Source organism: Eulemur rufifrons, chromosome 9 (assembly GCF_041146395.1).
Source record: "Eulemur rufifrons isolate Redbay chromosome 9, OSU_ERuf_1, whole genome shotgun sequence".
NCBI lineage: Eukaryota > Metazoa > Chordata > Mammalia > Primates > Lemuridae > Eulemur > Eulemur rufifrons.
This window is the reverse complement of record NC_090991.1, coordinates 41,066,118-41,089,756: the sequence shown is the minus strand read 5'-3', so window position 1 is coordinate 41,089,756 and position 23,639 is coordinate 41,066,118. Positions and strand designations below refer to the sequence as shown.

At 40.5% G+C, this 23,639-nt stretch overlaps 1 protein-coding gene across 1 annotated transcript in view; it reads left to right on the top strand.

Annotated features, from left to right (window-relative positions):
* Positions 1-23,639, top strand: part of LOC138392393 (leucine-rich repeat-containing protein 37B-like) — a 46,811-nt gene that overhangs the window by 2,211 nt on the left and 20,961 nt on the right. The window contains exons 3-8 of the mRNA XM_069483154.1: positions 998-1,179; positions 1,285-1,583; positions 4,856-4,927; positions 11,942-12,013; positions 14,435-14,506; positions 15,166-15,246. Coding sequence (XP_069339255.1) covers positions 998-1,179; positions 1,285-1,583; positions 4,856-4,927; positions 11,942-12,013; positions 14,435-14,506; positions 15,166-15,246 — 778 coding nt within the window. The remainder of the gene's footprint in view (positions 1-997; positions 1,180-1,284; positions 1,584-4,855; positions 4,928-11,941; positions 12,014-14,434; positions 14,507-15,165; positions 15,247-23,639) is intronic.

Sequence of the window (23,639 nt, the reverse complement as noted above, 5' to 3'; positions counted from 1 at the left end):
ATATTACACTATGTCAGTATAAAACCTGTGGATCATGTAGTTACCACAACTCCAGAGTCCACTAATGAAGTTGAAATTCCAACCCAACAGGAGGCCCCAGCTCAGTCTTCAGTGTCCCCTCAGCAGTTTCAGCAGCCAAACTTCCTTGAAAAGGATGAACATTCTTCAGTCCATCAAGGAGTCCCAACTCAGCCTGAAGAGCTTCCTGTGGAACCATCTCCAAGCCAGCAGGAAATCTCAGCATTACCTCAAGAGCCCCCTGTGGGTGTTGGACCGTCTCCAGGTCAGCAACAGCATGCAACTCAGCCCCCAGCATCCTATACAGTTTTCAGTCCAATTGATGATGTAGTGACATTTTCACCTCTAGATCTGCCTATGATTTTCAGAGGTCATTCAGTGTTGCCTAAAACCACAGTTAAACATGTGGATTTGGACATTACCATAACTACAGCAGAGCCCACTACGAATGCTGAGCCTTACCCAGTCCAGTGGGAGGGCACTGCTCAGTCTACAGTTTCCACTGAACAGGCTGAATTTTCTGCAATCCAGTCTGATCCCTTTGCCCCACTTCACGATCCCCCTGCAATGTTTGGATCTTCTGTAGCCCAGCCAGAAGCCACAGCTCAGGCTCCAGATCACCCTAAGGAGTTAATACGTTCTCCAGTCCAACAGGAGGCCCCAGCTGAGCCACCAGCATCCCCTATGGAGGTTGAACCATCTGAGACCCAGCAGGAAGCCTTGGGGCGTCCTCCAAAGTCCACTGAAGAGATCATATCTTCTCCACCTCAGCAGCAGTTTCCAGCTCAGCCTTCAGAGCCCCATAAAGAGGTTATAGCTCACCCTTCAGTGAATTATGAGATGACAGTTCCAACACCAGGTCAGAGTCAAGCTCAGCATCCAGTGTTGCCCAGTGTCACAGTTAGTTCTTTGGACCTCGGGCTTAACATAATTCCAGTGTTCACTGCAGAGGATGAACATTCTATAGCTCCTTCTTCAGAGCATCCTGAGGTGACAATTCCACATCCAGACCAGATTCAGACTCAGCAGCCAAACTTGAATGAAGTCACAGTTAAACCTTTGGACCAGGAATTTACTGTAACTTCAGAACACACTGCAGAGGTTAAACCTTCTCCAACCCTGCAGGAGACCCCAACTCAGCCTCCAGAGCTGCCTAAGGAGGTTATAGCTCCTGCGTATTCTGAGATAACAGTTCCAACACCAAGTCAAGCTCAAGCTCAACATCCAGCGTCACCCAGTGTCCCAGTTCAACATTCGGACCTGGAGTTTACCGAGAGTTCAGTATCCACCACGCAGGCTGAACATCCTGTCGCTCTGGAGAAGCCTGTAGCCCCACCTCCAGACCAGGTTCAGACTCAGCCTCCAAACCTGCCTGAAGTTACGGTTCAACCTTCTGAGATGGATTTTACTGTAAATTACGTCTCAGAACGGAATGCCACCAACATATGTGAGCTCTGTACCTGCAAAGATGAGACAATGTCGTGTGTTGGTCTCAGCCCAAAGCAGAGGCTCCGCCAAGTGCCTGTGCAAGAGCCTAATGCCTATAATGGCACCTTCACCATCTTGTAAGCATCACCTTTCCTCCTTGGTTCTCTGCACCTGGCTCGTGTGGCAGCATTTTCCTTGAGACCTTCCTGGGCCTTCTTCATTGACTCACTTTCTCCCTTTACTTGTCAACTTTTCCTTATCCTCATTCTCCTTCTTACTATTGTGCCCCTTCTCCAAACTTTTCCTTGTGCTTACTCTTCCTTTTCCTTAACCATTTTTATTTAGCCCCATCATATCCTTGCTTAAACTCTGCCCCTGTGTTTGCTCCACTGTCTTGACAGTGGGGTGTCCCTCTCCCCATCTCATTAGTGATGATACAACAAAGTGGTTAAGAGGGGTTCTGGAGCCAGCCTGCCTGGGTTTGAACCCAGGCCTGTCATTTATTAGCTTTGTGACCTTGCGCAAGTTATTCTGCTCTGTGACTCAATTTCCTCATCTTTAACATGGGGATTATGGTAGTTACCATTTCATAGGATTGTTGTGAGATTTAGGTGTGTGAGTACATGTAATGCATATATCAGTGCCTGGCATACCTACGAATGTCAGCTGCTGTTATTAGTATTCAGTTCCTTAGTTATGTCCAGAACTCATCCTTGTACCTGGCTTTCTATATGTAGCAGCCATTTTGTGCCCAACCCAGGGCAAAGTATGACATTGTCTCTAGAGCATGAAAATGATAGGTGGGAAGAAAGGGAATAGGCATAAAAAGGGAGGTGATTTATAATGAAGTACTACGAGAGATGCAGACCAGAGGCACCGTAATTCACCGGAATCTATAATCACTGAGGTGTGGAGGTCAGGGGAAAGCTCCCCGCATAAGCTGAAACTTTATCTGGGGCTTAAAGAGTGGCTATAATTTGTTAAATAGAAAGAAAAATAGGCAGTAAAGCCTAGGCAAAGACATGGCTGCAGGCATGATGGGGATTTAGTAGACAGTCTGGCTGCAAAGAATTGGGTTAGGAAGCAATGAAAGACGTGACTATGAGAAAGCTTGAATATCAGATGTGGGAGTTTGAAAGTTATGCGATGAGGTGTGGAGAGCCATTGAAGGTTCTCAAGCAAGAGAGAGAAATGATTAAGACAGGAGGATTATTTTGGAATCCACACATAGGGTGCTCTAGAGGGGAAAGCTTAACTCGGGGGGACCAAATAGAAAGCTCTAGCAAAATCTAGGAGTAAAATGAGAAAGGGGCTAAATCCTAGTGGCTGTGACAGGAGTGGGAAGAAAGTCCTGGCAACACGACAAACAGAACAGACAGGATTTAGTGACTGACTAGGGAGTCGGGTGATGGTGTGTACAGGGAAGGGAGAAATCAAATGTGACTCCAAGCTTTCTGTCCTGGACGATGAAGAGAATGATGGTGGTGTGACAAGTGGAAGTGCAGCAGTCCGGGAAGAGAGTCAGTTTGAGGGAGGGAGTTTAGTTTGGATATTTTTAAATTTGTTAAAGGTGAGCATTAAGCAACCAGAAGCTTCTGGTTGAATGGAAATGTGCACTAGGCAGATGAGCAGACCCGTGTCTGTTTGGCTGCTTTCTGCCCCCCCGCCTCCCCCCCCACTGGCAAACTGGATGAGGAAACTGAACTGAACTGAAACTAGAAACTGAGTAAGTAAAATTGTTGCTGAGGACCGAGGACAGAGTTAAAGGTAGATTCAGAGTCACCCACAGAGTTGAAACTGAACATAAGGTACCTAACAGCTTTCTTTTCTTTCTTGCTTGCTTGCTTGCTTTCTGAGGAACTCAAATACTTTAATTTGCTACATTAAGAGAAAATTAAGTCATTCAACATATATGCTCAAACTGGGGAAACAATGGCCAAATAGTGAATGCATAAAACTTAAACATATCAATATATATAAAGTATTTTCAAAAACTGGGAGAATACAGAAATTAAGGAAGCAGTTAAAAAATACAATATTTTATATATGTAAAAATAAGAATTATATATTATAAACACATACACAAACATAAAAATTAAATGAAAGGATAAGATATTCAAACGGTGCCAAGATACCAACCTGCTGATAACAAAGGACGAACTGTCCCTTGCGATGTAGTGACGTGGTGGTCAGCACCTTAACCAGTGAACATACCACCAATAGTGGAAAAACCTGAAATTCTGGTATCATATCATAAATAGACGATATCACTTATCTAGCATTCTTGACAAAAGTGTTTAATAAGAAGCTAATCATGAGGAAATAATGCGTGCTTTGATTTTTTAAAATTATTTTATTTATAAGTTTAAAATAATTATTTATTTATTTATTGAGGCAGAGACTCACCCTGTCACCCCGAGTAGAGTTGCAGTGGCATCTTCATAGCTCACTGCAACCTCGAACTCCTGGGCTCAAGTGATCCCCTTGCCTCAGCCTCCCGAGTAGCTAGGACTGCAGGTGTGCACCACTATGCCTGGCTAATTTTTCCATTTTTAGTACAGACGGGATCTCATTTTTGCTCAAGCTGGTCTCGAACTCCTGAGCTCAAGCAATCCTCCCACCTTGGCCTCCCAGAGTGCTAGGATTACAGGCGTGAGCTACCGTGCCCCACCTTTCTTTTAAACATATGTCATTTATGGATATATTCCCACTTAAAAAAAGAAAAAGAAGCAGCATATATATGTAGGATAAAATGTGAAAATCCGCACTCCCATCCTGCCAGCGCCCCTGTCCCCTGCATCCTCCCACCCATAACTCTGTTAACCATTTTGGTGTGTGTCCTTCCTTCCAATCTCTCTCCTTTGCATTTTTTATTTCCTAATGAGGTACTACTTCACTCTTTGCTCTGTGATTTGTGCTTTTCCCCTACGCAATATGTCTAAGAGATCTTTCCACGTCAGCACGTTATTCCCTCTCATTTCTAATTGCCCTTTTCCTTCCAATACCTGGAGAGGTTTCAACAGAGGGTATTTAGCCAGAGCTTTGCTCTTACCTGACATAGGCTTCTTTTCTTTATTCTTATTTGCTGATAATGCTAAACTTTTGCCCATCCTTTTTCTGTTGAATTATTTATCATTTTCTTATTGGTTTGTAGAAGTAGTCAGTTTAGACACCTAAGTGATTTTGGAAAAAAATAGTTAAGCAGCTGAGGAGATGCGTCATCATCCGTGCCAGTGGTCCCACCTCCTTTCTAGATCAATTATGCAAACTGGGAAGCCGATAGCTCTGGAAATTAGAAAGCTGGGATTATTTTCTGTATTTGAATATCCCCTACAAGGTTGCCATGGTTCTTTTATTCTATTCATTCTTTTCCTACCTATTCAAAGTTATGAACTATGTTTCTTCACAGAAATTTCCAAGGAAATGCTATTTCTTACACTGATGAGAATGTATGGAAATCATACCGTTGGACTGAGAAATTGTGAGTATATTCTCTCCGAATATGAGTACAAAAAATTAACTGCATTGTAAGATCCTTCTTGGTCCAGAATTTTGAGGTCAATACTTCTGAGGGAAGGTATTTCCCCCTCCCTATCTCAAATCAACCTCTGTTGATGGTAATTCTATGATTATTTTAAAATTAAATTTGGTGGGCTCTCTTTAAAATAAGAGGCAATTTAAATTTATTTTGTATTATACAAGTAATACACGATTATATATATTCTTAACGTATAAAAATGAAACAAGAGGTATAATGAAAACCCTCATTGTACCCTGATCCCTGGTCCCTGAGGTAACCACTACTCTGAGCTTGGCATATAATCTTCCAGATCTTTTCCCAGGTATTTCCCTACATGCATATTTACATATAGCAAAACAGACTTGTTGTGTGGTCTTTTTATCTTTTTTTTTTTTTTTTACATAAATGGTAACATCTTGCACCTTGATTCCTTCCCTTCACTGTATGTCTTAGATTTCTTTATTTCCTAGTGCTTAGAGGGTTGCCCCATTCATTTAAACTCCTGTATAATATTCCATAGTATGGATGTATCATGGTTTATTTAATAATTCCCCTATTGCTGGATGTTTATATTTTATGTCCAGTTTTCTTGTTAATGCATTGCTGCTATAAAATCCTTGTACATGCTTCTTTATAAACATGGGCAAGTATTTCTGTAGAATAGACATCTAGAAATGGAATTGTTGGTGTGAAGACTATGTAGGTATGAAATTTTAATTGTTCTCAAAATGTTGTGCAGCTTACACTACAGTCAACAGAATATGACAGCATTCATTTTTCCCTTTTGTCACTGAGTATTCTCCAACTCTGCTGATATGACGGGTGAACACAAGGGGTCCCATCTGAATTTGGATTTTTCCCATTACTTGTGAATTTAAATATCTTTATATGCTTATTGAACATGTGTGTTTCTTTGAGTTTTCTGTCCTTTGTCCATTTTTAATGTTGAATCATTTTATCATTTTCTTATTGATTTGTCCAAGGAATCAGTTTATGTACATAAATGATTTTGGAAAAAAAATACTTACATTCAAAGTAATTAACTGGCATTTCACAATAGTTTATGTGTCATATCACCATTGATTTCTGAATTTCTGTTTGTGAAAATAGAGATGTAATTTTACTTCACATTCAGGTTTGGCCCCCTGAATTCAATCTGTTCTTTTCATGGACCTCTGCCCTAAAGGGGAGATCCACAAATGGAAACTACATACATATGTTTGCATATATTCAGGAAAGTGCAGTTTTCTGGGAAAAGCATCCATAGCTTTTATGAGATTCTCAAAAGGTTTTATCTCATACAAGATTGCGTTACAAATGGAGGGGAGAAGAAAGACATTTCTCTTCCTGCCAAGCTGTACTTATCCTCACAAATAATAATAAATGGACGATTTGTTTTAAGTAAAAGCAGTAAATCTGAAAACTGATATCTGTCGCTTCATTCATTCATTCAACAAATATTTCTGGAGCATCTACTATGTGCCGGGGATACAGGCCCAGGAACAAAACAAACCAAATATCCCAGTTCTCAAGGGGCTTACAAATATACAAATAAATTTATAAATATAATAGATATAATTTCAAGTCCTGATAAGTGATTAAAAGAGAGAGAAAGGAGGGAAAGGAGAGTCAATCAATTTCAGAACGGCCTACTGTTTGCATTATGTGTATATTTAAACCCAAATAAACCTTGAGTTCTCTCAATTTCCTAAAAGTTACAAGACAGGGTGAAGGCTAATTATCTATTATATAGAATCAAGAATTAATATTGTGAAGTTCAGGAGTTAAACATGGATGCATTGGCCAGGCGAGGTGGCTCATGCCTGTAATCCTAGCACTCTGGGAGGCCGAGGCAGGAGGACTGCTTGAGCTCAGGAGTTTGAGACCAGCCTGAACAAGAGTGAGACCCTAGCTCTACTAAAAAGGGAAAAAAATTAACCAGGACTGTTGGCGCATGCCTGTAGTCCCAGCTACTTTGGGAGGGTGAGGCAGGAGGATTGTCTGAGCCCAGGAGTTTGAAGTCGCTGTGAGCTAGGCTGACGCCATGGCACTCTAGCCTGGGCGACAGAATGAGACTCTGTCTCAAAAAAAAAAAAAAAAAAAATACAAAACATGGGTGTCTTAAATTTTAGTTTAGGCCTGGTTTTGATATTGTCATGGTTGAGAAAATTTTGGATCTGGAAATAACTGATTGATTCCATATAGTTTTAAAATTTTTGCTTCAATCAAAATAAACATTTGGAGTTCAATAAATTAATGTATTTTATTCCAGTTGCTTATTTCAAGCTCTTTTTTTGGCTAATCATTTGATGACTTACCCATTTCTCAGTGTAAACTTTCCTTCTAAGCTGAATTTATTGTTACTTTTTAAGTTTTTACTATCCTGTCCTGTCATTCAGACAACTTTGCAGAAAGAAACTCCATTAATTTAAGATATTTTTAAAGTTAAAATTAATAAATATTTCATTTTTGTCTGGATTTCTTTCATCACCATCATTTCCTATCTCTTTTTTGTATATTGTCCATAGTATATCCATACAGTTTTGTTATGTGATAGGGAGGTAGGTTTTGTCTACACTTTCTAGTTATGAAGAGGGTTACTATAAACATTGTTGGACACATTGATGTGTTTTTCCTTTTTGGACATTTCCATGGAAGCATGAAAGTATTAGCTAACCAAGGTGAGAAGTCAAATCGCCTGGTTCCCCCTTCACACGTATTCTGACCATCACTGTTCCTTCCAACACGGTGGATTTCAGTTGAGGTCAGACAGAATCTGATGCATTCTCAGGGTTCCAAGAGTTCTTTTTGGGAATTAAAGTTTTTGTGTTTTTATTTTAATGATAATCTTTTTTTTTTCTTTATTGAGACAGGGTCGTACTCTGTCACCCAGGCTAGAGTGTAGTGGTCTCATCACAGCTCACTACAGACTCAAACTCCTGGGCTCAAGTGATCCTTCTGCCTCAGCCTCCCAAGTAGCTGGAACTATAGGCACATGCCACCACGCCTGCCTAATATTTCCATTTTTTTGTAGAGATGGGTCTTGCTCTTGCTCAGGCTGGTCTCGAACTCTTGGCCTCAAGCAATCCTCCCACCTCAGCCTCCCAAAGTGCTGGGATTACAGGCATGAGCCGCCAAGCCCGGCCTAATGATAATCTTTTTAATACGTATGTAACTATATTGTGTATGAGATGGACCACCTTGTATCTGAGAACTGCCCTTAATTTCAGTGGCATGCTTTCTAGGTAGTAGTATTTTATTGTCATGAGCTATGAGATGAAATTAATATAAATATGTGACCAACAGATGCAGCGAGGGGAAGCAGAATGTTTTAAATGTCAAAGAATACAGAACTTGATGGAAATAGTTTCATAAGGCAACATAGCATGCCCTCAGTTCCTCAAGGCTCCCAAAGGATGGACAGCTGTTGATACTATTTGCAAAGAAATGGATTCTCCCAGGCAAAAGGAGCTGGCCTTGGACATGTTAGAGGATTTCTTCCGTATTGGCTTGCTACCACTTCCTTTCCCCAGTGTTTTGGAGAAATAGCTATGTGCCTGCTTGTTCATCAGGTTCTAGAAACAGTGCAGTACCCCTCCCCCAGCATGTTCCTAGTCTTTACTATGAGAGTAGCTGAAGTGAAGGCTATAACATTTCTTGGGCAGGCCCAGGTGTCAGGCTTGTCTGAGGATCATTCCTGTTCCACTGTCCTTTCTGCTATTCATATGCTGAGGTTTTTATTTTGTTTTGTTTTGTTTTTAAGAGACAGGGTGTCACTCTATCCATTAGGCTATGCAGTGGCATGATCATAGCTCACTGCAACCTCCAACTCCTGGGCTCAAGCTGTCCTCTTGGCTCAGCCTCTGAAGTGGCTGAAACTACAAGTGTGTGCCACCATGCCCAGCTAATTTTTAAAATTGTTTTGTAGAGACAGGGTCTCGAACTCCTGACCTCAAGCAGTCCTCCCACCTCGGCTTCCCAAAGTGTTGGAATTGCAGGCATGAACCACCATGCCCAGCCCATATACTCAGTTTTTTATTAATAACACCTTATATTTGTATAATCTTTAGTCGATTCCTTTTCGTGGATAAACTATCTGCTTACATCTGTCTGCGGATATTAATGCTGCTATTCTAAAGTCCTCTCGTGCTTTCTCTGTTAACTAATCCGTTGTTTGAGTTTGCTTTCTGTCCTTACTGGAGTTAGCTTTCTCTTGTTGTTTGGTCACTCCTGAATGTAATTCATCTTTGTAGTTGAAATTCTGCTGCTTCTGTTTTCCAGCTGCAGGGGAGAGGTGAAATGATATGCCGGGGCTTGTGTTACAGGTGGATTCCCCTGAGAATAAGGAAGGGGTGGGAGGCAGCTAGTACGGGAGTGTGTGCCCTTCCTCCAGGGTTCCAGGACCCTGCCCCCTTTTAAGGCCAGTTGCTCCTGCCTGGAGGAAGACACCTTGGCTGCCTGGTCCAAGGAGGAAGTACATGGGGTTGACGTGTGCCTCTGGCTGCTCCTCCTGTAGTATCCCAACCAACAATCCTGCAGATAGCTCCAGCGCATTTCTCATGGGGGAGCATTTGTAAGGCTGCTTGCAAGTTTTGAGCTAAGGTTGTGAATTTTTTAATTATATCTATTCTATCATTTTTAGGGATTTGGTGGAGGTTGGAGGGGCAGAGACGTGGCATGTTCTCAATCTACCAACTTGAAATAGCACAATCTCTTAGGAAAACAATTTTGTACTCCTATTACATCCTAGAGAAACTCAGGCAAAAGTGTTATGGGAATACATGTACAAAAATGTTCAAAGCAGCATTGTTTGTAATAACTAAAAACTAGAAAAATCTCAATGTTCATCAACAGTAGATGAATAAATAAGTTGAGGTATAGTGATACAATGAAATACCCTAAGGCAGCATTATTCAGTAGAAACATGGTGTCAGCCACATATGTAATCTTAAATTTTCTGGTAGTCACTTAAAAAATAAAAGTAAAAACAAACATTAATATATTTTATTTAACCCATATATCTAAAATATTATCATTGTGACATGTAATCATTATGTACATTATTAACAAAATGTTCTATTCTTTTTTATACCAAGTCCTCAAAATATCCAAAGTATTATCATTTCCATATATAATTAGCCTAAAATTATTATTTAAAGAGTTGACATTATTTTTTCCATACTCTTTTGAAGTCTAAATTTGGTTGGCGAATTTTCATCAAAAATACTTAATCTATATTTAGATTTCATAAAATATGCAGTTTAAAAAGCAGCATCCTGGCCAGGCGTGGTGGCTCATGCCTGTAGTCATAGCACTCTGGGAGGCCGAGGCGGGAGGATCGCTCCAGGTCAGGAGTTCGAGACCAGCCTGAGCAAGAGTGAGACCTCGTCTCTACTAAAAGTAGAAAGAAATTATCTGGACAACTAAAAATATATAGAAAAAATTAGCCGGGCATGGTAGCACGTGCCTGTAGTCCCAGTTACTCAGGAGGCTGAGGCAGAAGGATTGCTTGAGCCCAGGAGTTTGAGGTTGCTGTGAGCTAGGATAATGCCACGGCACTCTAGCCCGGGCAACAGAGTGAGACTCTCTCTCAAAAAAAAAAAAAAAAAAAAGTAGCATCCTATACCCACATTGGTGAAAAACGCACTTCAACGTTTTCTAATAACTGCATTGAGTATCAGCTTTTAAATTTAAAAATAATTAAAATTACTGACATTAAAGATTCAGTTGCCCAGTCACACTGAGCCACACACAAGTCCTCAGGAACCACATGTAGCTAGTGGTGACCTATGGGACATGCCATACAGGCACCGAAAGGAGCCAACCTCAGCTACGTGCAACAGCATCGTAAATTTACAAACAGAATGTTCGGTGAAAGAGGCAAGATAGAAAGTCACATGTGCAATGAGATTCCGTTTACATAAAATTCAAGAAAAGGCGAACTAAAGTATGTTGCTTATGGCTGACATATAATAGGAAACACTACATTTTAAACACAAGGAAATTACGATAAAAGTCAGGAGAGTGGTTACCTGTAGGGGTTAGAGAGAGGGTTGTGATCGGAAAGGGCCCCCGGGGCTTCTGGATGCTCGCAGTGCTCTTTCCTGATACGATGATATTGCATGGGCATCTGCTTCATGATTGTTTTTTTTTTTTTTTTTGAGACAGAGTCTTGCTTTGCTGCCCAGGCTAGAGTGAGTGCCGTGGCGTCAGCCTAGCTCACAGCAACCTCAAACTCCTGGGCTTAAGCGATCCTACTGCCTCAGCCTCCCGAGTAGCTGGGACTACAGGCATGCGCCACCATGCCCGGCTAATTTTTTCTATATATATTTTAGTTGTCCATATAGTTTCTTTCCATTTTTAGTAGAGACGGGGTCTCGCTCTTGCTCAGGCTGGTCTCGAACTCCTGACCTTGAGCGATCCACCCGCCTCGGCCTCCCAGAGTGCTAGGATTACAGGCGGAGCCACCACGCCCAGCCTGCTTCATGATTGTTAAACTGAACATTTATGTTATGTGCATGTTGTTCGCATTGTAGTTCTCAAAAGATTTTTTTAATGGGGGAAAAACCTAATGGCTTCTTTGTGGCCCTGACATAGGTCCATGTGGGGAAAGAGATGAGGAAATGGCAGTTCTGCTGATCTTGGTGTGCTACCACAGTTGGGTTCTAACAGGGACTTTGTGATCTAGAGAAGAGTAGGCATTAAATACAAATTTGGTGGGAAGAGCGGGTAGGGGTGTGTGCGTGTGTGTGTGTGTGTGTGTGTGTGTGGTGGAGAGAGATGGACACAAAAAGGAGAACGTGAGATAAGGTTTGAAAACAGAGCAGACATTGCCATCTTGAAATTAACTCAGAATTAGGACATTCGGGCAGCACCGTGACCCAGGTTTCCTCCATAGATAGGAGTTCGTCCTGCGTAGCAAATAGTTGTTGCTAGTTTGCATTTTGATCCAGAAATAACCTTTGCATTTTCCAGAATTCTCAGTGAAAACCATTTCAGGGAATTACGAAAAAATTCATTTGAAGGCCTGCTATCCCTCCGGTATTTGTAAGTTACTTAGTTAATCATATTTATTTCTGAGCCTTTAGTGATATTATCTACAAAATAAATAAGAGATTCAAATTAGACAATCTCTAAAATTTCTTCCAGCAATAAAATTCTGCAGTTCTCTAAATCTGTGTAGGGTTTTAGCCCGTGTCTAGCATCAGATACTTCCTCTGCATTTTCAGTTTTTTAAATCATATAGACAAGGTACAGATAGAAAGGAACTTCACTTATAGGGAAAAAGTGGTAATAAGATCTGAGCAATTATTGACACCCATGTAAACCTTGTTTTATAAGTGTTCATGTACCATCTGCTTATATTTATATTTAGTCTACAACCCATAGATCAAATCTAGTCCACAGTCTGTTTTTATATACAGCCCATAAGTAAAGAATGGTTTACATTTTTAAAGGGCTGTAAAAGGAAAAGAAAAGAAAAGAATAGAAACAAGAATATACAACAGAGTCCATATGTGGCCCATAAAGCCTAAAATAGTCACTCTCTAGCCTTCAGAAAAAGATTTGAAAAAGTTGGTTTAGTAGAATGAGAGGAATTAAAGTTAAAGGGAAGTGGGTACAAAGAGCTTCACGTGACACTAAAAATAGTCTTTTGAATTATCAAACCTTCTAGGCCATAAGGGGATGACCACTTTTCTATTGGTCTTCTTGGGCATCTCTGCCACATTTGAAAAAAAGCAAATGAGTTAATTGCTCAATGGAGGAGGCCCTTTATTACTTCCACTATGAAATACTCTGTAAGCTAATTATTTCATGTTAGCATACATATTCTCATTCATTTAAAAGATGCCAATCAATAAAAAAAAAAGCTAAGAAAGAATATGCCAAGCACTATGCCTAATATTGGAGGCAGACAGATGAGTAAGGCAGGGTTCCTACCCTTCTGAGAACTTAACATCTCGCAGGGGAAACAAACAAATAAGCTCAAACCACGCATTCAAGGAGTTTACACTCAGAAGAAATGGGATGCAAAAATAACTGTATCACAAAGAAGAAACAGATATGGGCACTAAGAGAGACAAATTGCTTCTGGAGCACAGAAAAGGGAGAAAGGACTTCAGTGTGGATCGGAGAAGATGTTACCAGAGCAATGCTGTTAGAACAGGACCTCAAAGGGCCATTGGGTATCCTTAGACAGACATCTTTGGGAAAATAGTCTAAACTTGGAAAATGGGAGAAAGGCAAAACGCAGGAAAGTATTTGAGGAATGCCGTGACTACCTGTAGATTACAAGGAGGGACAGTAGGAGACTGGAGCCAGATTTTCTAGGGCTTTGAATGCCAAGCAAAGGAGCCATGATGGGGAACCATGCTGTACCAGCAGTGCTGAAGACCACCTTGAGCCTGCCTGACAAGCACTTGGAGGGCTTGCTAGGCCTTGGTTCTGGATGCCACCCCCACAGTTTCGGATTCAGTCAGTTTAGAGTAGGGCCGAGAATTTGCAGCTTCCATAAATTCCCAGGGACTGGTCTTTGAGAACACTTCTGGAGAGTTCATCTGGTGACTGTGTGCAGGATAGTTTAGAAAGGAAGAGACTACAGATGGAGACACCAGTCAGACAGAGTTATACCAGCCAGGTGAAGAGTGAGGGACAAGCTGGCATCAACAGAAATAGTCAACTGTAGTCAAGAATGGGTGTTTTCAAATAAAAATCCAGTTCCATGTTGTTTTCTGTTGTCCCATCACTATACGACAAACAAGTTGCTTTTGTGGAATATTAATATAAAACCAAAATGAATTTCTATTAATATGGTAAAATTCTGAATTAGTTCAAAGTTATATATTAATTAGAGGAGTAATTTCCTCTCAAATGATGTCAAAGGATATCTTTTATTTCTTTTGGTATTGAACTGGCTCAGAAACACAGAATTAAACCAGGAAGGTGAATAAATGTGAGATCATTTCTTTTCATGTTAGAAATTATATTGAAAGACAAAAACTTTGAGCTCATAATCTAGAATTTGATGAGACTACAAAAGGTCATGTAATCAAGTCTCCTGCTCTAGGGAAAGATTACATCCAAAATCTATCAAGATCTGTAGTTGCATATTATATTTATGAAAATTGGCGAGGTGCGGTGGCTCATGCCTGTAATCCTACCACTCTGGGAGGCCAAGGCAGGAAGATTGCTTGATCTCAGGAGTTCGAGACCAGCCTGAGCATAAGTGAGACCCTATCTCTAAAAGAAAACTAAAATAAAATAAAAAATATTTATGAAAATCATGAAGGTGAGACTCTAGTAGAGGTATAGGCAGGATTAGGGGCTCTGGAAAGTTCTAATACAAATCCAAAAGTTTACAGTGTAGACAAAAACTACATATTCAATATTATCATTCTAAACTCTGCTATTTGTTCCTGCTACTTTGATATCTAATAGCTAATCAAAGAAATATCTTCTTTTTTCTAGAGATTTATCATGCAATAAAATATGGTCAATTGAAAGAGGTGCATTTCAACCCCTACCATTTTTGCAGTTTGTGTAAGTTACAAATATAACTTCATTATATTTGGAATTTTTATTAAACTTATTGTAAACCTCTTTGCTATTCATTTTGAAATATTAAAATTTTACTGGTAGAAAGTTACTAAAATTATATAGCAAATCCTCTTCATCTCTAACAAAGATGAGTGTGAGAGTTATTACACAGATCAGAGTGAATCATTATAGAACAGTGGTTCTCAACCTATGTATTTTGTACCCAGCTGACATTTGGCAATGCCTGGAAACATTTTTGTCTGTCACAACTGTGGGTATGTTACTGACACCTGGGAGGCAGAGGTCAGGGATGTTGTTAAACAACCTGCAACGTACAGGACAAACCCCCACGACAAAGAATTACACGGCCAGTATGTCAACAGCACTGAAGCTGTAAAACTCTGTTCTAGAGAAATAAAGATCTCTTAACACAAGTATTTGTTGAGCACTCACTGTTTTGAATCTAAGGCACTGCGTGTATAAATATGAAAGTATAAATCGTAAACCAATATCTTGTACAGTGAGATTTCTTTAGTGTAGGGAGAAAGTGTTGAGGGCGTGTTTCATCATATATGAGTTAGGATCACTGCCAAATGATAAATGTTCTCAAACAATATCTTTTTTCTTCTTCTTCTTTGGCTTGTCTCTCTCTTCTTTCGTAGAAACCTTCGTTGCAATTTGCTAACGGAAGTGAGCTTTGGAACATTTCAGGCTTGGCATGGAATGCAATTTTTACATACGTTGTAAGTGAAATAGATGAACATATGTAAAAACACTATTTGTGTGTAAAAGCATCCTACAGTTATTGGTTAACTGGGTATAAGCTCATCATGAACTCTGAAAAGTATGTCTTAAGATCCATCCATTTTTTTCAAATGAGGAAACTAAGGTACAAAGAGGCCAAGAGACTTGTGTAACTTACATATGACGGGCTCTGCTTTCCCCAGTACTGATCTTTGGTTTGGGCAATAAGAGACAGCAAGCAAGTAATGCTCAAATGAGCTTTGTCCTGGGAGCCCTGTTATGCGAATTGTCCTTGAAATCCTACTTTTGAATATGACTTTGATTCCTCCTCATGTGCAGAGTTTCTAACTGCTGAAATGTCTGCAACATGTAGCCATAAAGAAGGGAGCTTAACACAAAGTCCTCCAGGGAGCGAAAGGTGCAGGATGCTTTCTCAGTGTCAGTTTCTTTTACATGGTAAAGCAGAAACAATTCCTGAAATCCTGCCACAGGGCACTTCTCTCCCCAATCACCCAGAACATTATTTTTCAAAAAGTATATACCTAAGAAGTTAAGAATTATCTGTGGGCAATAGGAACCTTTGCAGTGTAGGAAAAGATAATATTTATGTTAAGCTACAGTGCAAAAAATATTCGTAAAGAAAATACATTGCTCTAGTCTAATTCCATATACTTTGTTTCCTGACTACTCCTCAACAAAAAGTGTGGGTTTTATTCCCTTTCAGCTCAAAAACTCTATGATTTCTCTGTGACACAAGCAAATCCTAGTGGGTATGTTCAGTGGCCTGAAGGGGATTTTAGACTCAAGGTGAAGATCCTCCTCTAAAGCTGACTCTGGAAAAGACTATCCACCCGTCTTGTGGTTCAGAAGTCTAATTTCCCACAGTTCATTTTGGGCTAGAGGAAGGGGTTTAGGATGTGTCTGGGGCTGAATTAACAGTTTTTGCCAACGCCCATCTTTAGGGGCCTCCTCTGTCCCCTTGTTACTTTGTTGAGGCCTCACTTAGGGAGGAACAGTGTGGGTCTGTTTTTTGTTTGCCCTCCCACCAGAGGGCACACTCATTGGATCCCTCCACCAAGAGGTTTAGGCGGCGTCTTTTTACAAATGTCTTAAACTCACCACCTTTAGTGGACATTTTATAACACTGAGAGTCCCTCATAAGAACCCAAGTTTCACTCTAATTATGTAGGCAACACCAGAAAAAAACGAAACCCGTGGAATCACATTTGGTAAAAATTAATGAGTGCCATGCCTGCTGCGTGCCAGGTACGACACTAAGTGCTGGGGGTGCAAGTTGGAATAGGACAAAGCCTCTTTGTCCCCAAGAGGCTTTCATATCAGAAGGAGAAAGAGGGATGATGATGAGAAAACATGAGAGCCATGCTGGGGTCTACACAGCAGGGTGACAAGGTAGGGGAAGGGACAGCACAGGAACTGGGGGGTGGGTTAGGAAAGACTCCCAGTGGAGGAGGCACCAACTTATTTATCTCGAGTTTCTGTGTTCATCTTAAACAGCGGAGAAAGGCATTTGCTTCACGGTGATGAGGAAACCAGAGCTAGCTGGTGTTAGAAAGGAATGCTCCTGTATGGGATCTGGATAGAGCTGTACCCCTCCACCTAGTTCACAGTTACTTTCAGAGATGGGCACAACGGTCACAGTTTACCAAGCGTGTGTTGGGGGCTGCGCTCCTTTGTTTTGGGTCAAATCGTTCTAACAGACAAAGCTAATTTGCTGTAGTGAGATATAAGCCTATTGCATCTCTTTCCAAAGGCCAGTTGCCAAAGGAAGATGCCGGTAATTTCATGACCAACATGACACAGTTCTGGGTTGTTCACAAGTTGAAGCAATATTTTTCCCAGCATTGCAGAAGTTTGTAAAAAGGCCCCAGCTGGGGTGGATTTATCATGAATTGAATGGAGCCTAAGCTTCAGGGCTCCTCACTTACACCGGCACCTTCCAACGTCCTGGGAGGGGCCCTAGCAGTTTTTCTATTCATAATTTTGTGTGTTTTTATTAGAGAGGATTTCCCAAATTAGATAAGGTTCAGGCCTCACAGAACCTAGAATCACCCCTGGGTTCCAGGTAATTACAACCCAGCAAATCTCCTGGGTGAAGCCTCTATGTTATTGACAAACACTGAGTGAACAAGTCAGCAGTGTGAAATAGGGTCAGTCTATTTTGAATCTGAAATCCACCTCAAAGACATACCAAGAGGTTGGGCGTGGTGGCTCACGCCTGTAATCCTAGCTCTCTGGGAGGCTGGGGCGGGAGGATTGTTCGAGGTCAGGAGTTCGAGACCAGCCTGAGCAAGAGCGAGACCCCGTCTCTACTAAAAAATAGAAAGAAATGATTTGGACAGCTAAAATATATATATAGAAAAAATTAGCCGGGCATGGTGGCACATGCCTGCAGTCCCAGCTACTCAGGAGGCTGAGGCAGAAGGATTGCTTGAGCCCAGGTGTTTGAGGTTGCTGTGAGCTAGGCTGATGCCACCGCACTCTAGCCCGGGCAACAGAGTGAGACTCTGTCTCAAAAAAAAAAAAGACATACCAAGAGCTTATTAGTAAAGTACTGCTATTGAAATGATGGTAATAATCGTATTTCTTTCAGATGAAATATTTAGTGGAAAACCAGCAGTGGTTGATTATCCTATATGTTAAATATGCTTTCTTTTTCCTGACTTTAAAGTGCTTCTCCTTCATTCACCTACACAGGTCCAGACTGATGGCTTATTTTTAAAATTGTTTTAGTCACTTCATTGGTTCTAATAGTACAAGCTCCATCATTTTAGAAACTGACTCTACAGTGTGGAAAGGCTTATTCAGATAGAGCACGTTCACATGCTGACTTGTCGGCGGTACGTCAACATTGGGCCAAGAAAGGAAGCACTAAGAATAAGAGGAAAACCCGAGCTTCATCCCTACTGGATCAATGCTCTCCTTGCCCCCAGTCCACTAACATCGGCTTCCTCTGGAGGCTGTAGATGCACAAAAGCTTACACACTTCAGGGTATCGTTGGGATATCGTCATCACGTCTTGGTATGTACTGGAATCCTGGCGGCTTTTTCTCAGATTCAGAGAGGCATAAACATTAAAGATGGAAATAACAATTCAGGTCTGTCCTTTGGGGTGATTTAACATGGCTGTTTAATTTGTAATGGTTCAAAAGTTTTGAGATTGTCACACCCAGCAGCTATTATACTTTTCTTCTCCCAGCTGCATCTTATTCTTCCCGTTTATATAACAAGGCATCTTCTCTTCTCTTGGAAACTGAGTTATTTCTTCCTCTTCCCCATAACTTTAATAGATGATGTTTATGTTTCAGGCACCCAAGTACTTATATACAGTGAGAAAACATGCCTGAAGTTCTTAGAACAGTGCTTGGCACATGGTAAACATGGATACATGTTGCCTCCTGTGATATCTCATTTTCATGTTCCCAACAACTCTTGTGATGTACATATTATTGTCCCCATTTTAGGGACAGTTGAGGAAGTTGAAACTCAGAGACATGGGATAACTTGCCTAGGTTCACACCTTTTAGTAAGTGGTAGAACCACTTACAAGCTTTGCAAGTAATTTTTGATACAGCTCTTTGTTCCCTTGTCATAGGAGCTGAATGACGACCATTTGCCTTTTTGTGCATTTTATCTTAAAGTTACTTTTTAACTTGAATAGGACCTTTAGAGCAGAGAGCTGCATTTCCCTCTGAGAATTCCACACTTGCAGAGCTCCCGGCCGTGCCGCCACTGGGCATGCCCAGGGTCGCTGCGCCCTGTCCAGTGCAGGTACGACATCCCCACTGCTGAGACCGGCACCGTGACCAGCGCCGCACTAGGTGCCTTCACGTGCGCTTTCACTTCATCCCCAACCTGCCTTGTGAGGCGAACGCTACTCAGTAAGGCTCAGAGATAGTCATTGTTCAAGTCACTTCACCAGAAAGTGACAGAGCCAGAATTCAAACCCAGGTCTGCCTGGTTCCAGGGCCCTCGCTGCTTCCGTTGTTCTTCACTGCCAAGGAGTCCTCTCCAAGGCTATGCTCAGAAGTTGGATTAAAGTACAGGCTCACCATTTCAGACTCTTTAGACTTTGCCTCGGAGAAAGGGTTCACGTGATGCAGTCAGAGGTCCTGTAACGAGGAGCTTCGCGTGGGAGACGTGTTCTCACGGCTCATGGAGCCCAGTGGATGAATGAAGGAAAGCGGTTACTCCATCGCCAAGTACTTCAGACGTACCGGAACAGGGTCTAGGTCACTCTGCTTAGTTCTTTGACCACCTTCTTCCAAGGAACCGGTTCTCCCTGCCTGCCTTGGGATTCTAGCGTAGGCAGTTTTAGAGTTTGTCCTATTTAAAATTTATTTTCACTGCCTGCTTTGGACATTTGTTCTGCTAAAGCTGTTAGGATTTCAGTACATTCAGGACAGTGATGACATGCTTCAGTCCCCAAGTCTGCTGTGTCTCCTCAGTTAATAGAAAGGAAATGTAGCCCATCTGTCTGGACCGTACAGAAGAATTTGGAGAAAAAAAAATAACAGGTAAGAAATGTTCCCTTATTTTGTGAGCTGCCTTTATTCTGTCTCATTGTTCTACAGCAAAAGGTTTATACAGAAATAGTTGGGTTTTCCTCTTCTAATAAGGTCTATTTTAAAAAACCATTTAGAGTGATATTTCTTAAACTTGGAAGCGAATAAAAAGCTTGCCACCTCTTACTCCCATAAAGATATCAAAAAGGCAGTAGATTAGGTGTCAGTGCACCTTAGTTTATCTGTAAAATGAGGGAATTCAACCACAAATGGAAATGGTTTAAGACAGTATCCAGTGGGAATCTAAAGACATTCATGTCATTGGGTTTGTGGGAAAGAGTTGCTGTAGCATCCCCAGACTTGAGTTGTTGCGTCAGTTCCCTCTCGTTCCCTCCGTTGCCCCAGCACAGACATAGTGAAAACAAGAAAGCTCTGCAACAGGAGGAAGAAATAGGCTAACATGGAGTGGCCCTCTGTTTTGATTTCACTAGGCACAAATGCAGGATCCTGATGTCAGTTGTCTGTTTTTTCCTCAAGTCAGTTTCAGTAGTTTGTATCTTTCTATTTCATCCAGGGTACCTAATTTATTGGCAAACAATTGGTCATGGTTCTCCCTTATGACCCTTTTTGTGTCTGTGAGGTCAGTAGTAATGTCTCCTCTTTCGTTTCTGATTTAAATAATTTGAATCTTCTCTCTTTTTTTCTTGGTCAGTGTAGCTAAAAGTTTATAGGTTTGTTGATATTTTCGAAGAACCAATTTTGATTATGTTGATTTTCTCTATGTTTTTCTATTCTCTATTTCATTTATTTCTGCTCTAATCTTTATTATTTCCTTTGTTTCTCTTGCTTTGCATTTAGTTTACTGAGTTTTTTTTTTTTTTTCCAGTTTCTTCAGGTGGAAATTTAGGTGATTGGCTTGAGACTTTTAACATCAGCATTTATATCTATAAATTTCCTTCTGAGCATTGTTCTAGCTGCATCCCATTGTATTGGCGTATGTATTTTCCTTTTGATTCATGTCAAAATATTTTCTAATTTCTCTTGTGATTTCTTCTTTGGCCCATTGGTTATTTAGGAATATGTTACTTTCTACATGTTTGTGAATTTCCCAAATTTACTTCTGTTATTGATATCTAATTTCATTTCACTATGTTTGGAGAACCTATTTTGTATGATTTTAGTCTTTTTAAATTTATTGGGACTCGTCTTATGATCTAACATGGTCTATCCAGGAGGATGTTCTGTGTGTACTTGAGAAGAATGTGTCTTTTGCTATTTTAATGTTCCTAATGTGAGAAAGTGTTCTGTAGATGTCTGTTATGTCCAGTCATTTATAGTTGTTCAAGTCTTCCATTTCCTTGCTAATCTTCTGTCTAGTTGTTCTATCCTTTATTGAAAGTCTCCAGCCACTATTGTTGAATTATCTATTTTTTTTAATTATGTCAGTTTTTGTTGTACGTATTTTAGGGTTCTGTTTTTAGATGCATATATATTTATAATCACTTTATCTTCCTAATGGATTGAGTCTTTTGTCATTATAAAAGTCCATCTTTGTTTGTAGCAACAATTTTTGTGTTAAGTCTATTTTGTCTGTTATTAGGATCGTCATTCCAGCTTTTCTTTTGGCTATTGTTTGCATTATATGTCTTTTCCATTCTTTTAGTTTCAACCTATTCAAACTCAATCTAAAGTGAGTTTCTTATATAGCATATAGTCGGGTCATGTTTTTTAAAATCCATTCTGGCAATTTCTGCCTTCTAATTGGAGAGTCTAATCCATTTATATTTAATGTAATTAGTGATAAAGTAGGATCTACATCTGTCACTTTGCTATTTGTTTTTTCTATGTCTTATGTCTTTTTCATTCCTCACTTCCTCCATTATTGCCTTCTTTGTGTTAAATAGATATTTCCTAGTGTACCATTTCAATATTACCATATGTTTTTGAGTCGTTTGTCTTAGTGGTTGCCCTGGGATTACATTCTAGTAATTTAATCTTACTTTATAACATTCTAGTTCAGATTAATTCCAACTTAATTTCAGTAGGATACAAAAACTCTGCTTCTCTAAAGTTCCACTCTCACACCTCCCTTTATACTGTTATTGTCACATATACGTCTTTATACATTTTGTGTTCATCATGTGCATGTTAGGGCATAGCTTCAGCGCTCAGCGAGGTAGTTTCCAGCTCCGCCTTAGCTTTCACTTACTGCTTGTGCAGAACCTCAGGGTCAGCCAGAGATTAGAGTTTAGGGACTTCTCAGGTCTTTCCTGACCATGCTCACAGCCCTAAACCTGTGCATGACCTTCCAGATTCCCAGGAATATGTCTCATGGTCTTCCAGTTTCCCAAGGATCCGTTGGAGTGTTTCAAAGCCCCTATGGACATCTTATTCCTCAGCCTTTTCTATTAAGGTTTTTAATTAGGCTTTTTTTCTTTTTTTGCCCCAACTTTTATCCCTTGCCTCATGCACCTGTGATGTTAAAACACTTTTCCTGGAATTGTTTTCCACAGACACCCTCTGGGGACAGGCTTTTAGCACTTGACAGCTGGTAGTTGGGTCAAATAAAGACAAGCCTTTCAAGTAAGGTCTTCCATGGAACCACCAGATAGGTCAAATAATGACAGTTCATTGGGGACGAGGCTTTGAAGGAGCTCGATCCAGCTCCATTCTGTTCCCTCTGGTACTGGGGGTGTGAGCTATTTTTCAAGGCTACTACTGAGCTGGGGAGTGAGGAATGGTCTAGGGCAAGCTAAAACAACACCAATCTCACTGTTCTTACAGAAAGTCAGCCATTTTTCCTGAATAAATGCTCCTTCGGCTGCTGCAAGCTTTTAGGCAAATTTCCAGAGTTCTGAAAAAGTTCATTCTGGACACTTTTGCCATATTTTTTGTTGTTGGTTTTATGAAGGGATGAATTTTCAGATGTCTTTACTCCACCATTTTCACTGATGTCACCTATAACATGGTTTTAAATTTGTAAAGTCTCAATGATCACGGGCTAATTAAATATTTAATCATGGGAAATGATTAGGGAAAATGAATAAAAAGAGAAATGTAATTCTCAAGAGCTTCTCCCCGATGAGTGGATGAAGTTTGAAAAGCCATTTTATATTTACTTCTATCAGAATTAAGGTTAAAATAACAACTATTTTAAACCGCTTTTCTTCATAGAAGATAAACACAGGCTTCGAGATCAGTACGGGTTTAAATTCCATCTTTGCTTCTAACTAGCTTGGTGATTTAGGACAAGTTATATAACCTCTGTGTGCCTCAGTTTCCTCATTTATAAAGTGCGATAATAAATCTACCATGTAAGCTTACTGTGAGGATTAAATGTGAAATGCTAATCACCAGTGCCTTGCAGCGCAATAAATATCAGTTGTAATAATTCTTATTTTTATAATGTGCTGCAGTATACTGATGATTCTTGAGTAGAGTTAACCTATTATTCTTTTTTTTTTGAGACAGAGTCTCACTCTATTGCCCGGGCTAGAGTGCCCTGGCATCAGCCTACCTCACAGCAACCTCAAACTCCTGAGCTCAAGCAATCCTCCTGCCTCAGCCTCCCAAGTAGCTGGGACTACAGGCATGCGCCACCATGACCGGCTAATTTTTTATATATATATTTTTAGATGTCCAGCTAATTTCTTTCTATCTTTTTAGTAGAGACGGGGTCTCGCTCTTGCTCAGGCTGGTCTCCAACTCCTCAGTTCAAAGGATCCGCTCACCTCGGCCTCCCAGAGAGCTAGGATTACAGGCGTGAGCCACCACGCCCGGCCGAGTAGAGTTAACCTAAAGGCAGATTGCCTTCTCTTCCTTCCCATTTCTTTTGTTTTGTTTTTATTTGTTTGTTTGTTTGTTTGCTT